This window comes from Drosophila grimshawi, unplaced genomic scaffold (genome assembly GCF_018153295.1).
Source record: "Drosophila grimshawi isolate 15287-2541.00 unplaced genomic scaffold, ASM1815329v1 contig_1377, whole genome shotgun sequence".
NCBI classification, from domain to species: domain Eukaryota; kingdom Metazoa; phylum Arthropoda; class Insecta; order Diptera; family Drosophilidae; genus Drosophila; species Drosophila grimshawi.
The window spans coordinates 20,190,542-20,203,645 of record NW_025062900.1 but is presented as its reverse complement, the minus strand read 5'-3'; the positions used below and the strand labels follow the sequence as shown (position 1 = coordinate 20,203,645).

Genomic DNA, 13,104 nt, shown 5'->3' with positions numbered 1-13,104 from the left:
GGCTGCAGCTAGCATTTAAATAAATATAATAAATCTGTAAGAAACCAATTTGAATTTAAAGCAATATGCAGAGGATACTTAAATATTTCATATCTTTTTGAAAAGCAGCTGAAAAACAAATGAGCAAGCTTTCATTGCGTTTTTCGATTCAATATTTTGAAAAGTAGTTGAATTAATGCCAGCATAGCATACATTTCATATATCAAATTAAAATTTATTTTTCAACAACAAGGAGCTTGGAGAACATTGCTCAATTACAATATTAACAAATTTCTCAAAAAAAAATAACATAAAAAATTCTGGTGATACACAACGACTGTTTGGAAAATTCTGAAATTATATTATCCGCACGAAGTGTACAAATTGTTTGTTTGGCCAAAGATGGCACCGCCTCCAATTTATACGGATTTGGGCAAACTGGCCCGCGATTTATTTAGACGGAACTATCATCCGGGCTTGTGGCAGCTTGACTGCAAGACCATGACAACCTCTGGCCTCGAATTCTATACAACGGGTTTCGCCAGTCAAGATGCCAGCAAAGTGATGGGCTCCTTGCAGAGCAAATATAGTATGCAGGATTATGGCATCACGCTCACCGAACGCTGGAACACCGATAATCTGCTCTACGGCGAGATCGCACACAAGGACAAACTAGCCGAGGGGCTGCTGCTCGCCTTGGAGGGTCGCTTTCAGCCATCAAGCGGGTGAGTTATAGATTAAATTCTATATCAGATCTTGGGTTAATATACACACATATATATAGCGACAAGAGTGGTGGGTTTATGGCCCGCTATGCTCAGGATAATTTTAACATAATGGGCAAAATCAGTATTGAGTCAAATCCTTTGCTGGGCCTGTCGCTGGTGGTGGGCCACAAGGAGTTTCTGGGCGGTGCTGCCTGCGATTATGATATTAACGGCGGTGCAGCTGTATGGAAAGTTGCCCTGGGCTGGATACATGAGGCGACAGTGGTGCACGCTGAACTGTAAGTGCTTATTGCAAAAGCGTTGTTTTTGTTGCTCCTCCAACTACTCTCCGACTAGAGTGAACGCCGAGAGCTTTTTACTGTCGCTGTTCCATAAGTTTAACGATCAAATTGACGGCGCCTTTGAGATTGGGTCCGTTGCTGGCCCAGCACCCCAGCAAGAGGGCGTTGAAGTTGAGGAGCAGCCGCAAGGAGACGGTCTGAATGTGGGCTTGGGTATGATCTATCATTTGGAGGGTGATGCTCTGATCCGTGCCAAAATCAACAATAAGATCGAACTGGGTCTGGGCTACGAACAGAAGCTGCGCGAAGGTGTCACCATGTCCGTCTCAGCCGTGCTCGATGGCCAGAAAATCGCGGACGGAAATCATAAGTTTGGCGTTGGCATATCCCTGCAGTGTTAACAAAAAATAATAATATTAATAACAGTTGTTCCAGTTATCGCCAACAAATTACTTTCTCCATTTTGCAATTGTTAGAAATATACACTGAAATTTAGAATTAAAATAAAGCATTTTCATTGGAGTTCTCCATTTGCGTCTTTTTTGATTATTTTTTTGTATTTTTTTACAATGAGTTACAAAAGATAAGTTGTATCTTTTAACAGAACGATCGATCAGTTTTGCATTTAAGCAAGCATTGAAAAAGTTGTCAAACCAATTTTTAGATGAAATACCATTTGGGAAAATGTCCAATTTTTAAATTTTGGTTTATTGGAAAAAGACTGTTTTAAAATTTGGTGCAATGTCTGTATTTCGTAGGACAATATTTAAGAGCAGGAAAACTGAAGCACATGGCGATGAGGATCGTGGAAAGGATACTCCCCGCGATGCGCCTCCAAACTCTCAAGATGCCAATGATCAAAATGGGTCCGATATTCAAGAAGAGATAATAAGACCGGATCCATTCGCTGGGCGAATGCCAACATTTTTTCACATCGGTGGATTGGCCACGGCGTGCTTAACCATTGGCTATAATATTGGAGCTTGGCATATCGATTGCACCAGTAAAGCGAGCGATGTGTGTACCCTTTACAACTATGGCACGGCTAGGCCTGATTCCAAAACGATATCGGGTGGCGTGGGCATCCGCGAGAGAATCGGTATGCTGAATATGACACAGGTTTGGCAAACGGAGGGCATCTTGGGTACACTTGGCATAAGCACTGAAGACGGCGATGGAAGACTGAATGCCATGTTGAGGGTGGCATATGCCGCGCATGGCAGGTAAAGGACACCATTGGGATTTCAGATTTATGTCGTTTTATACATACGATTTTTAATCTTCGGCATCTTTTTTTCAGTTCGGGTGTTATGCTGGATTTGCATACCGGTTACGAGCAGACACCAATCAAATTTGATTTGATAGTACCGCTTATGAATGTGGCACATCTAAAGGGCTATGTAGTTGTGCAGCCGGCTGAGGATTTTTTGCTGGGCTATCGTATGGTCTACGACTGGAAGAGGCAAGGATTTGACCAACATGCAATTGCCGCGGGCTATAACAACGGTCGCACCGAATTGTGCCTTAAGCTGTGAGTCCTGGATTTCCAATATATTTGCTTATTGTTTAGTATCTTTGCTTATTGTGTGCCACACGTAGCGAGAATTTCAAGCAACTGCGCGGCTCCGTTTTCCAGCGACTTGGCGATCGCTGGGCTGTTACACTCAAGGGGGATCTGTACAAGGATGAACCAAAACACATTGCGATTGGTGCTCAGTGCAATATTGATACAGCTCGGATCAAGGCCAAGCTGAGCAACGACGGCTTTTTGGGTGCCGTCTTTCAGCACGACCTCAGTGAGAACATTAGAATTATGTATCACTTAGGCTGCGACATTAGCGCGCCAATTGAGGGCAATCACAAAATGGGTATTTCTTGGAGTTTTACTTGCTAAATTGGAAAAAATGTTAATAAATGTTAGTGCTTTTTTGATTTGTTTTTATTTAATTTACAAACGCAACGATATTCATATGCCATCAGTTTCTGGCTAGATTTTCCTTGCAGCCATCGTTGAAATGTTGCTGCAATTGGGCAGCACGCTTGGCCATGCCATCCTTAATCCACTGATTCGTCATCACATCCACCAAGCTGACACGGCCCTGACTCTTTCGACGCAACAACTATATATCAATATATATATATATAAAATGGGTTATTACAACTCTTTTTTTTTTTCTTTAGAGATTTTTCATTGACTATTTCAACTTACGCCTGCAATGATTTCTTTGGCGCCCGACGACAAGTACGATGGATAGTGTACATCTAAGCGTCTGATTTTCTCATAGGTTATCTCCGAGTTGCTCGACTCAAACGGTGGATTACCCACGACGAACTCATAGCACAATATGCCCAGACACCACTGATCAACGCTATCATCGTAGGAGTGTCCATCGACCATTTCGGGCGGCAGATAATCCAAGGTGCCGCACAACGTTTTCCGCTTATTATTTGGCGTATGCGCGGACCAGCCAAAATCGGCTAGCTTCAAATCATCGGTGCTTGTTAGCAGAATATTTTCTGGCTTCAAATCACGATGTATGACATTATTGAGATGGCAATAATTGAGGGCGTTGGCCACCTGATAGGTGTACTTGGCAGCGCGAGGCTCATCAAAGCGATGATTGGGCGCATTACGCAGATGCTTGAACAGTTCGCCTTCTGATGCGATTTCTAGGGCCAAATAGATGCGCGAATCGTCATGGAACCAGGTCAACAGGCGCAATATGTTGGGATGCTTCAGACGCGACTGTATTTCAATTTCGCGCAGCACTTGACGCTGCACGTTGCCCTTGCGCACCTCCTCCTTGAACATCACCTTCATGGCCACTATGAAGTGAGAGTGACGCTCCCTCGCCAGATACACCCGACCAAATTTGCCTCGACCCAGTGGTGCGCCCATTTCGAAATCCCGTGAAGTCCACTCATAGCTACACAGTTAGCAATCACAATTAATACAGCAATAAAAAACAGTTTTTGCAATGATGAACTTACGGTTTGCCGTAGGCATCATGGGACATCATCTTGAGGCACATTTTTTTTATTGGCTCCTGATGTTCATCGGGTACATTGCTCATTAAATGTGGCAAATGTGTTCGCGTTGCATGCTTGGTGCGAAATTGCGACATGTTGTAGCTATTTTCAATTAACTTTGGTGCAATCTTTTCCAGAATGAATCAACTTTTCGCGATTTTCAATATGGAGCATCACAGTTATTTGCGCGTTTTTTCGAATGTCTTCTTGTTTGCTCGATGCTACTCATTCCATATCATTTAGTACTCGATACTTTAGGTGTGTTGCGGCCTTATCGATAACACAACAATGTTTCTTTTCGTATATATGCGCAATGCGATGGTTATTCGATTGCTCTTAATTTCAACTTTGCAGCTGTGATATCGACAGTCAGATCAAATCGTTGTTGTGTGACTAAAGAAAATTTTGAGCACACATTGTGTAGACGTGAAAATCTCATTTATTATATGTATTGCTCAAAAGCAAATGAACGTTAATTCATTCTGTGTTATCCAGCATACAATTGTGCGCGTGTTAGCGAATGCAAGTGTTTTCAAATAACCAATAAATCGTTTCATATGCCTACTGTGAAATAGCAATTAAATAGGCCACGGATAGATTCTTGAGTAAGCAAAAAAAAAATCAAAATGGCGTATAAGCACACACACACATACACACACGCACACACATACCCACACACACTCACACACACTTTGTACCATATATGGCATTTTCACGTACTTCTTCTTTGCTCACCTCTCTCTTTTATTTTTGTAACGCAAAAAGGTGCGGCAAGCACGCATTTTAAATGTAAAGGTAAGTTCCACAAGCGTAAAAAAGGTGCGCACATATACAAAAAAAAAAAAACAAAACAAAACGGTCGGTATTAGTATGTCGGATGCGATGAGTGCGCCGCCCTCATTAATACCACAGTTGCAAGAGATGCAGCAGCAGCAGCAACAACAACAACCAACAGCATCGGCTAACGCTGCCAATGTGCAGCAACAATGGAGCAATTACGCCTGGTGGCAACATCATGGCGGCAATGCAGCCGCTTACCAGCAGCAATATCAACAATATTATCAATACTACATGCGATACCAGCAACAGCAGCAACAACAGCAGCAGAAACAGCAACAACAGCAGGTAACATCGACGATTAGTTCGTCGAATTTGCCGCCTGGTTTTAGCAATGCGCTGGCAGCACCGCCGCTACCTACGGCACCGCCACCACCACCGCCGCCAACACCTGGTCAGCCAGGTAATAAAAGTCAACAGCAGCAGCATCATCAACACCAGCTGCAAATGCAGCAGCAGCAACAGCAGAACAAAAACTTTGGTGGCATACGCTTCAATTTAAATTTGAATCAGAAACGTTTGGCAAATGCACCGAATCCGTTGCAGCATCAACAACAACAGCAGCAGCAGCAAACACAACAACAGCAGCAGCAGCAAAATCCAATGCAGCATCTTCATCTTTATAATAATATGAACAACAACAACAACAAAAAGAAGCGCAAGCGCAATAACAAAAACAACAATAATAATATTAACCACAACAACAACAGTAACAACAATAACATGAACAAGCAACAGCAACAACAACAGCAACAACAACATCAACCAATGCAGGCGCCTGTTGGCTTTACGGGCTTGGCCTTAAATCCATTTGGTGTGGTGCCCCCGGCAGTGCCACCCACACCGGATTTGAGCAAACCACCGCCCCCCTTACCCACAACAGCTTTAGCGGCAATTGTTGCTCCACCACCCCTAGCAGCAGCTCCTCCAGCAGTTGTGCTCGAGTCGCTGCCAAAGGAGACGCCACAATCACCAGCAACGGCTGCAGCGGCAGCAGCAGCAAGTCCTGCATCAGGAACAGCATCAGTGTCAGCCTTTAAGCAGCGACCAAATAGCTGCTTCCAAATGGCTTCGAATGATTCGTGGCCCGATTCATTGAATCAGTATGTGGCACGTTGCTACTCGAAGTGCACCACGGACTTGGACAAAGATCAGATTGATATCTGTCTGAAGGGCAAGATTATTGCCGCCGCTAATCGCAATGAGCTTTGGACACGCGACTGGGACAATGAGCCCATGCCGACGGTGCACAGCGAACGCGATGCCATCGATGTGGTGCTGAGTAATGTGACGCCTCCGCAGCCACAGCGCAGTAATTACTTTAATAAAAAACAGCAGCAGCAGCAACAACAACAACATCAGGAGCAGCAACAGCAGCATCGACAGCAATCACCACAAAAGTCAAATCAGAAGCAGCCGAATGTCAACCAATTTAAACAGAAGGTTAACGCCTTTAATAAGTTTGCCAACGGCTATGGTGGACATCAACAGCAGCATCATCAGCAGCAATCTTTACGTTACTCCAGGAGTCGTTCACGGTAAGTTTCTTAGATATAAATAAATAATTCCCAAAATAAAATGAATAGCACCACATCATTTTTTCTTATGAAAATCAGGAGCTCTGCAATGTTTTTTTTTCAAATGTTGATTTTAAATATATTGTTTTAAATTCCCCCTATAAGTTGAAGTTCATACTACTCCTGGAATTCTTTTCAATATAATTTATTATGTAATATACTGCTATTATTATTTTTCGCGTATTTCCTATTTCAAAAATTTAAATTTAAATTCAATTTAAATATGTTGAAAACGGTGAAGAATGTGAATTATGATCTTTTTCTTTTGTTTAAGAGTCTTGTTCCACTCCTACAAAACTTATTCATCTGTTTAAATTTACAAATTTAAGAGACACCTTTGACAACATTTTTTGAGAGAGTGGTACTATTATTATTATTTTTGCAATTGTATATATAGTAAATTATAGTATTTGTCATATATATAACTAATTTAATTTGTATTGACTTCATGCGTTTCACAGTTCGCCCACATCGTCTTCCACGTCCACAGCATCGAAATACAATAACAGGAAACGGTATTCTCGTTCCCGTTCGACACGTTCTCGTTCCCGGTCCCGTTCCCCTTCGCGATCGCGCAGCAGCAGTGCTAGTCCACCAGCCCGAAAGGTGTTGCGCAAGACGGGCTCGAATGATTCATTCGGCAGCGATTTTATACCCATCCATTCGAATATGTCCAAGAAACAACAGAAAATGCTGATGAAGAGAAATAAGCGCGCTGCCGCGGCCGCAGCTGCCGCTGCCGGAGCAGGTGGTGGTGGTGGTAACAACAAAAAGAAGACGCCACACTTTTATGCCACACATTCGTCGTCGGTGGGCGGTGCCGTTGATGATGACACAGCGCGCTTGCAACAGCGTGCGGCACGTTTCTCACAGTCGAGCAGCGGCTCGGCAAAGAAATCTGTCGTCGCCATTGCAAGCTCACCGTTTGGTCTCACCACGGCCAAGCACAAGAAGAGATTGCAGGCAGCCGCGGCGGCTGCTTACCGCTCAACGTCTGGCATGATGTTTTACGAGGATGATACGGGTGCGGGTGCGGCGGGCATAGATTTACTCGATTTGCATATTGTAGGCACATGTAGGGATTTAGAAAAGTCATTCTTGCGCCTAACGAAAGCGCCATCAGCATGCGAGGTGCGACCCGTTGAGGTGCTCACCCATTCTCTGGCCAATGTGAAGGGCAAGTGGCGCACCAATCACGATTATCATTATGCGTGTGATCAGTTGAAGTCTATACGTCAGGATCTGACTGTAAGTTCCTCAGGCACTTCTAATATCTTATAAATATACATAATGCAGTTTTGCATTTACATTCTTTTTTTGGCGTCTATTCGTTTCGCAGGTCCAAGGTATACGCGATAAGTTCACCGTTGAGGTATATGAGACGCATGCACGCATCGCCATGGAGAAGGGCGATCACGAAGAGTTCAATCAGTGCCAGACACAGCTGAAGATGCTCTACCTGGAATTGGGAAACAGTAGCAATTCACTTGAGTTTACAGCTTATCGCATTATTTACTACATATTTACCAAAAATACCTTGGGTAAGATCGCTTACAATTAATAATTTAATCAATTTACTAAATTATAGTCCATTTGGTAGACATAACAACTGTGCTGCGTGCGATAACAACTGATCAGCGCGAGAATCCTGTCATAGCGCATGCCTTACAATTCCGTTCGGCCTGGTCGCTGGGCAACTATTGCAAGCTGTTTGATCTGTATAAGAAGGCGCCGCTCATGTCGGGCCACATGATTGAATGGTTCCTGGAGCGCGAGCGCAAGGCGGCCCTGCGCGTAATCATTAAATCGTGCGTAATTACGAATTTATTAATTAATTTTGTACTAATGTTATTTATTGTATTTTTTGCAGTTATCGCCCCAACATTAGCATCGACTATGTGTCAAATGTTTTGGCATTTGATAGTACTGAGAAGTGCAAAGAGTGGCTAGACACCTTTAGTTTACCGTATGCCGCAGAAGGGGCACAAATCGATTGCAAAAATGCAGCTGCCATTGCCATTTGAAGTCGCTTAGCCGCAGTGTCAAATGTTGACTGTTTTAAACAAACTGTGCAACCATTTGTGGTGGAGCTTAGTGGCTCAAGCCGGCGAGCAAGCGAGCGCGTGCCACAAAAAAAATATCACACAACCAAAAGTCCCTCAAATTCGATTTCCGTTTTAAAAATTGTTCAGCTCAACAGAGAGCCGGACGTGCCTTGTACGGAATTTTTGCGGCTACCTCATCTGTCCACCTCTATCTGTCTCTATCTCTCTCTCTCTCTTCTATCTCTATTTTCTTTTTGCCTCCCCTTCCCGCCCTTTTGTACATATATGTTTAAGTGCGCGTGCCCTTGCGGTGAATTTATACAATACAATCTATTTGTATTATTGATTAACTCTTTTGCTAATTGGACAATTGTAATATATATATTCGGCCCCGCCCCTTCACAAATGTATCTCAGTTCGGTTCTGCCCCTAATTCAACTCCAAACTGTTCAAACATCACTGCAAAAAAAAATCAAGCACCGAAAAGAAGTCGTCGTCGGCTTACATTCGCATGGAGGTTGCAATTTAAGTTTCATCTGCACTTGAACAATTAATTCATCACAATTCTACGTTCTCGGTCTCTAAGTTAAATATTTTGCTGAATATCGTCGAAATACTTCATAGGGATTATCATCTATGGATCTGCACATGGAGCACCGCGTCGGTTTTCCAGCGATTTAGGTGCAGGCAAAACTTACGGCGCTGGATATGCTTAAAGTTGTCACTCATGGTTCCTGGGATCTGGAAAATATCAACGAACGCATCGAGGCGACCTGGTTGCAGGCAAAAATATCGACGCTGGAAATGCTCAAAGTCATCAAGGACTCGGCAACATGGTTTCTGGGATTGACAGAAGATCAACTAGCGGAACATTGCAATCTACTCTTGAATTTCAGAATTAAATGATGAATTCATTAAGAAAGCAGCGGACAATGTGGAACGTCATGATAGCTATGACTCTAGATGTAGCCTGTGCTTTAGTTTCCTGTCACTTGTTATGGAAGAAAAAAGCTATTCTGAAGTTAAGTAACATCAAGGCGGAATTGAGATTCTTGGGACAAACTCTTATTTACTCTGCGTCGTGTGGATTCGTTTCGAACTACGTCGTTGAGCCAACATCTTTTCAGGTTTTTAGCAGAAAGTAAAATTCTCATCAATCTTCTCAATCAAATAAAAAAAAACACAACCAGAAATCCTTCAAACTAATCAACCTCTGAGTTGAGTGCAATAATGAGCAATATGAAAAGTGCAAGGTGTAACAAATGTGAACTATATGTGAACTAAACAAAACTGAACTTGAAACCACAATGAATGTATACCCAAATAATTCAACTATACTGTATGATACACATTAATCAATTAACAACAATATTAACAAAAAATTAACACCGCCAACAAAACGCGGGAGCCTCAACAAATTATCGTTGGCAAAATTTGTTTGGGCTTGTTTCCGCTTTTATCATCTAATTTTTTTTTTTAATAATCTTAAGCATTAGCTTTAAAGTTTGTTATTTGTTTAAATTATTGAAAAAAGGTTAATACTAATGTCTTGTCTCTCTATTATATACCTGTATATAAACATCAACAACACCATCACCAACAACATCATCAACAAGCTACTCTCAGCAACAATAATCTTGCAACCAGCACGTGGGGAACAGCGTCTCAAGGCATGCACAACTTTCAACAACTACAACGACAACAACCAGCAACAACAAGAAAAATCATCCGGCGGAGTGTGCAGCATCGACAGTCTTCACGTTAACATTGCAGCCATCACTGTTTGGGACTTGTAAGCACTTCCAATTTTAATCTGTCGCAAGAAAAAGTACTACACCATTAAAAAAATGTCTTTTTAAGTATGTAAAATGAGATTCCAGAATTGAATAACAAGTTTATTCAATAAAATAATTAAACAAGCTATTATAGTCAGGTATATTCAATAATTTGCTTAGCGAGGGCATGTAGGGTATATTTATCCATTTAGGTTAGGCTAATTTTAAGCACAACTTTTTTGTTGTTTACTTAAGCTTAAGGTTAATTGTTGTTCTTTTAATTTTGAATGTTGAAAAAACAAAAACAAATTGAAATCAATTGAGAATTTCAACGCGTTTTTCAGCTGCAAGAATTACAAGAAATTGCGTTCGTGCCACTCAAAAAGTGAAATAAAAAGCGCGCTTTTACAATATATCAAAATAAAATTGTGTTGCCTATTAATGCTGGGGATTTCTTAAAGGTGCAGCGCCACTTGTTGCATGAGCTTAACGGTGTGACAACAACAAATACGCACCTGTTGCCGTCAAAACAAACCTTCCAGTGTGAAGCTTTAGCCAAGTCGCAGAACCATTGTTGATTTTCCCAGTACGTGTGTGCGTGCAGGCTGTAGCGAAGCTTTACACCAATGGTGAACGGATGCTGGCTGGTTGTTGACTTTGAAGACCACGACAACGGCCACTGTGCGGCAGTCCTGGGGGAGTGACTACTATTTAAGGATGCTGCGTTGCTGCCTTAGCTTCAGTTAACGCGCGGCGCTTGAGTTCGTTGGATCGAGCTGAAAATCTTGGAACAAAACTCTTAACTAATTATGGACCAACATGATAATCAAAAGATATTAGATTAAAATTTAACTTTGTTAGTGCAGTGCACACAAATAGAAAATCAAACAAAAATTTAAAACTAATAAATTTAATAAGAACTATTACGAATAAAAAGTTGGAACTGTAAATATATAAATACAAGCTAATTATATCTTGTGACAAAGTAAAGTTATTTTATAGTTTAGTTACATTTAAAAGAAAAGTTACACTAACATATTTTAAGTTAAAGACATTTCATCATATAACTGTAATACTTAAAAGGTAAGTAAAAAAAATTTTAATATCTTTTATGCAATCCTTTAATATTTTTCAATTCAACTGTTTTTAAGTTTATTTGAGCTGAATAGTTTAAACCTTAAAATGTAAAGCAAAAAGTTTGTGTTAATGAGAAAATAATTATTGGGTGATTTTTGTTAGATTAAAAATGAAATTGGGCCTATTTTAACTTTATAGAATACGAAATATGAAATTTAAAATTGCTTAGAAAATTATGCTACTAAGTTTAGCTTTTCTGTGCTAGACAAGCGCTTAAAGACAAAAGCTGAAAGAGATTAATAAGTTAAACTGAGTAATTAAATAGTGCATAAATGGAAGCTGCTGTAAATGGACCACAAGCTGGACAACTCTTAATTATAATTGCAAAATTATTGCCTAATTGTTGAGACATAATAATCACTCAAACTGTGCACAAAATCCCCTCAAGGCAATTGATTAATGTTGTCGTATCCAATTAAATAAATCACAAAATTAAATGAAATTGGTCAGACAGAAAATTAGGCTTACCAAAAGAGCTGCGACAATTAAATCAAATCATGAAAAATATTTACGCCTCCACTCACCTCTAAAGAAGTCATTAATTAAAATTGATATAAATCATTTATAATATTGTCGAGCCGCTAAGAGAGGACAAGCACTTAGATGTTGCCGCAATTGGCCTTTTGAAAATTGCAAATTTGTTTCGGCAAAAACATTTAGTAAAGATTTCAGACATTAATTAAAACAATAATTAAGTTTGAGCGAGTCGCGAACTGTTTATAACTCGACTTTCCTCCGACCCATTAAATAAATTTAAAAACAATTAGAGTACATTATATTTTTGAGACAAGTCACCGAAGTTAGAACACCAGCTGCCTCAGATTTCTTCCACATCCACTTCCACATCATTGCTGCAAGTTGCCTCCTTTCAGGACGTGTCAGGACGTGTCGGCGGGTGTGTGTTTCAAATGTGTGCCTCTTTTTGTCAATTTCATGTTTTTCATTATTATCATTCGAGTTGCTAGTACTTAAATGTAAATTGCTTGACTACCATTTGTATATTGAAATTTAAATGAAAAATAGTTTTGCAGCGACAGTTCTTGTGAATGCAACATACTTACAACTATTTTTTTTTTAAGTCTCTTGCGTTAAATGTGACACAAATCAATCTTCTTTAATTGGTGCACTTATCTACCAAGCTGTGGTGGACACTTGCTTAAATTTAATTAAAATTTCACAAGGTCACAAAGAAGTCGGTTTACATTTGCAGTGGTATTTAAATAGACAAGTCAAATTTACTTTGCAAACGAAGTAAGTCAAATAAACTGAATTGTTCGGCTTTTCTGCCAGATACCAGATATGTTGAAGAAAATCAACTATGCAACGTATTTTGTGAATAAACATTGTCAGGATATTGACAAGTGATACAATGGGAATCTTTCAGGAATCCTTTCAATATATGCATTGTTAACTCTTACAAATTTCACCGGCCTTCTACTGAATTTGATCAATTTAAGAACTTCTGTATTTTGTTTTATTATTTTATAACATACCCATTGGGATAGTTAAGGTAAATTAAAAAGTAATACACACTCATATCCATATTTTAAAAGTCATATCGCACAAGTAAATTGAAGGCTTTCATTTTACATAATATTATATTCCTAAACCCGTCTATGTGACTAAGCTTCCTTGAACAAGCCACATACGCCCATTATCTGCTTCTCGTGTAAGGCGAAGGGTATAATGAATGTTTTGAGTCGGCTTTAACATAT

The 13,104-nt window shown here is 40.4% G+C and overlaps 5 protein-coding genes across 5 annotated transcripts in view; 4 read left to right on the top strand and 1 right to left on the bottom strand.

Moving 5' to 3' along the window:
* The first annotated feature begins 141 nt into the window (after nucleotides 1-141).
* Nucleotides 142-1,510, top strand: LOC6567103 (voltage-dependent anion-selective channel). Its single transcript, XM_001992967.3, has 3 exons — nucleotides 142-704; nucleotides 764-985; nucleotides 1,044-1,510. The coding sequence occupies exons 1-3, from the start codon at nucleotides 382-384 to the stop codon at nucleotides 1,387-1,389; spliced, it is 891 nt and encodes a 296-aa protein (XP_001993003.1). The 5' UTR covers nucleotides 142-381; the 3' UTR covers nucleotides 1,390-1,510.
* A 192-nt stretch (nucleotides 1,511-1,702) lies between these two features.
* On the top strand, nucleotides 1,703-2,920 carry LOC6567102. The gene is made up of 3 exons (XM_001992966.3): nucleotides 1,703-2,211; nucleotides 2,289-2,519; nucleotides 2,588-2,920. The coding sequence occupies exons 1-3, from the start codon at nucleotides 1,730-1,732 to the stop codon at nucleotides 2,880-2,882; spliced, it is 1,008 nt and encodes a 335-aa protein (XP_001993002.1). The 5' UTR covers nucleotides 1,703-1,729; the 3' UTR covers nucleotides 2,883-2,920.
* Nucleotides 2,904-4,408, bottom strand: LOC6567101 (aurora kinase B). The gene is made up of 3 exons (XM_001992965.3): nucleotides 3,980-4,408; nucleotides 3,198-3,915; nucleotides 2,904-3,108 (listed from the first exon to the last, which is right to left on the bottom strand). The coding sequence occupies exons 1-3, from the start codon at nucleotides 4,111-4,113 to the stop codon at nucleotides 2,965-2,967; spliced, it is 996 nt and encodes a 331-aa protein (XP_001993001.1). The 5' UTR covers nucleotides 4,114-4,408; the 3' UTR covers nucleotides 2,904-2,964.
* Nucleotides 4,409-4,434: 26 nt separating this feature from the next.
* On the top strand, nucleotides 4,435-10,678 carry LOC6567100 (leukocyte receptor cluster member 8 homolog). The gene is made up of 6 exons (XM_032739165.2): nucleotides 4,435-4,623; nucleotides 4,784-6,393; nucleotides 6,894-7,680; nucleotides 7,772-7,973; nucleotides 8,033-8,240; nucleotides 8,303-10,678. The coding sequence occupies exons 2-6, from the start codon at nucleotides 4,889-4,891 to the stop codon at nucleotides 8,454-8,456; spliced, it is 2,856 nt and encodes a 951-aa protein (XP_032595056.1). The 5' UTR covers nucleotides 4,435-4,623; nucleotides 4,784-4,888; the 3' UTR covers nucleotides 8,457-10,678.
* A 591-nt stretch (nucleotides 10,679-11,269) lies between these two features.
* Nucleotides 11,270-13,104, top strand: part of LOC6566802 (nitric oxide synthase) — a 39,813-nt gene continuing 37,978 nt past the window's right edge. The window contains exon 1 of the mRNA XM_032739598.1: nucleotides 11,270-11,335. The gene's annotated coding sequence lies outside the window, so the exon portion shown is untranslated. The remainder of the gene's footprint in view (nucleotides 11,336-13,104) is intronic.

Excerpts from the sequence above, each read along its gene's own strand:
- LOC6567102 (XM_001992966.3), top strand. The coding sequence starts at position 1,730 with ATGTCTGTATTTCGTAGGACAATATTTAAGAGCAGGAAAACTGAAGCA. Across the intron at positions 2,212-2,288 it reads GCATATGCCGCGCATGGCAG|TTCGGGTGTTATGCTGGATT; the intron begins GTAAAGGACACC and ends TCTTTTTTTCAG. Across the intron at positions 2,520-2,587 it reads ACCGAATTGTGCCTTAAGCT|CGAGAATTTCAAGCAACTGC; the intron begins GTGAGTCCTGGA and ends TGCCACACGTAG.
- LOC6567100 (XM_032739165.2), top strand. The coding sequence starts at position 4,889 with ATGTCGGATGCGATGAGTGCGCCGCCCTCATTAATACCACAGTTGCAA. Across the intron at positions 7,974-8,032 it reads ATTTACCAAAAATACCTTGG|ACATAACAACTGTGCTGCGT; the intron begins GTAAGATCGCTT and ends TCCATTTGGTAG. Across the intron at positions 8,241-8,302 it reads CTGCGCGTAATCATTAAATC|TTATCGCCCCAACATTAGCA; the intron begins GTGCGTAATTAC and ends TATTTTTTGCAG.
- LOC6567101 (XM_001992965.3), bottom strand. The coding sequence starts at position 4,113 with ATGTCGCAATTTCGCACCAAGCATGCAACGCGAACACATTTGCCACAT. Across the intron at positions 3,916-3,979 it reads CATGATGCCTACGGCAAACC|CTATGAGTGGACTTCACGGG; the intron begins GTAAGTTCATCA and ends CTAACTGTGTAG. Across the intron at positions 3,109-3,197 it reads CCAAAGAAATCATTGCAGGC|TTGTTGCGTCGAAAGAGTCA; the intron begins GTAAGTTGAAAT and ends ATTGATATATAG.
- LOC6567103 (XM_001992967.3), top strand. The coding sequence starts at position 382 with ATGGCACCGCCTCCAATTTATACGGATTTGGGCAAACTGGCCCGCGAT. Across the intron at positions 705-763 it reads CGCTTTCAGCCATCAAGCGG|CGACAAGAGTGGTGGGTTTA; the intron begins GTGAGTTATAGA and ends ACATATATATAG. Across the intron at positions 986-1,043 it reads ACAGTGGTGCACGCTGAACT|AGTGAACGCCGAGAGCTTTT; the intron begins GTAAGTGCTTAT and ends CTCTCCGACTAG.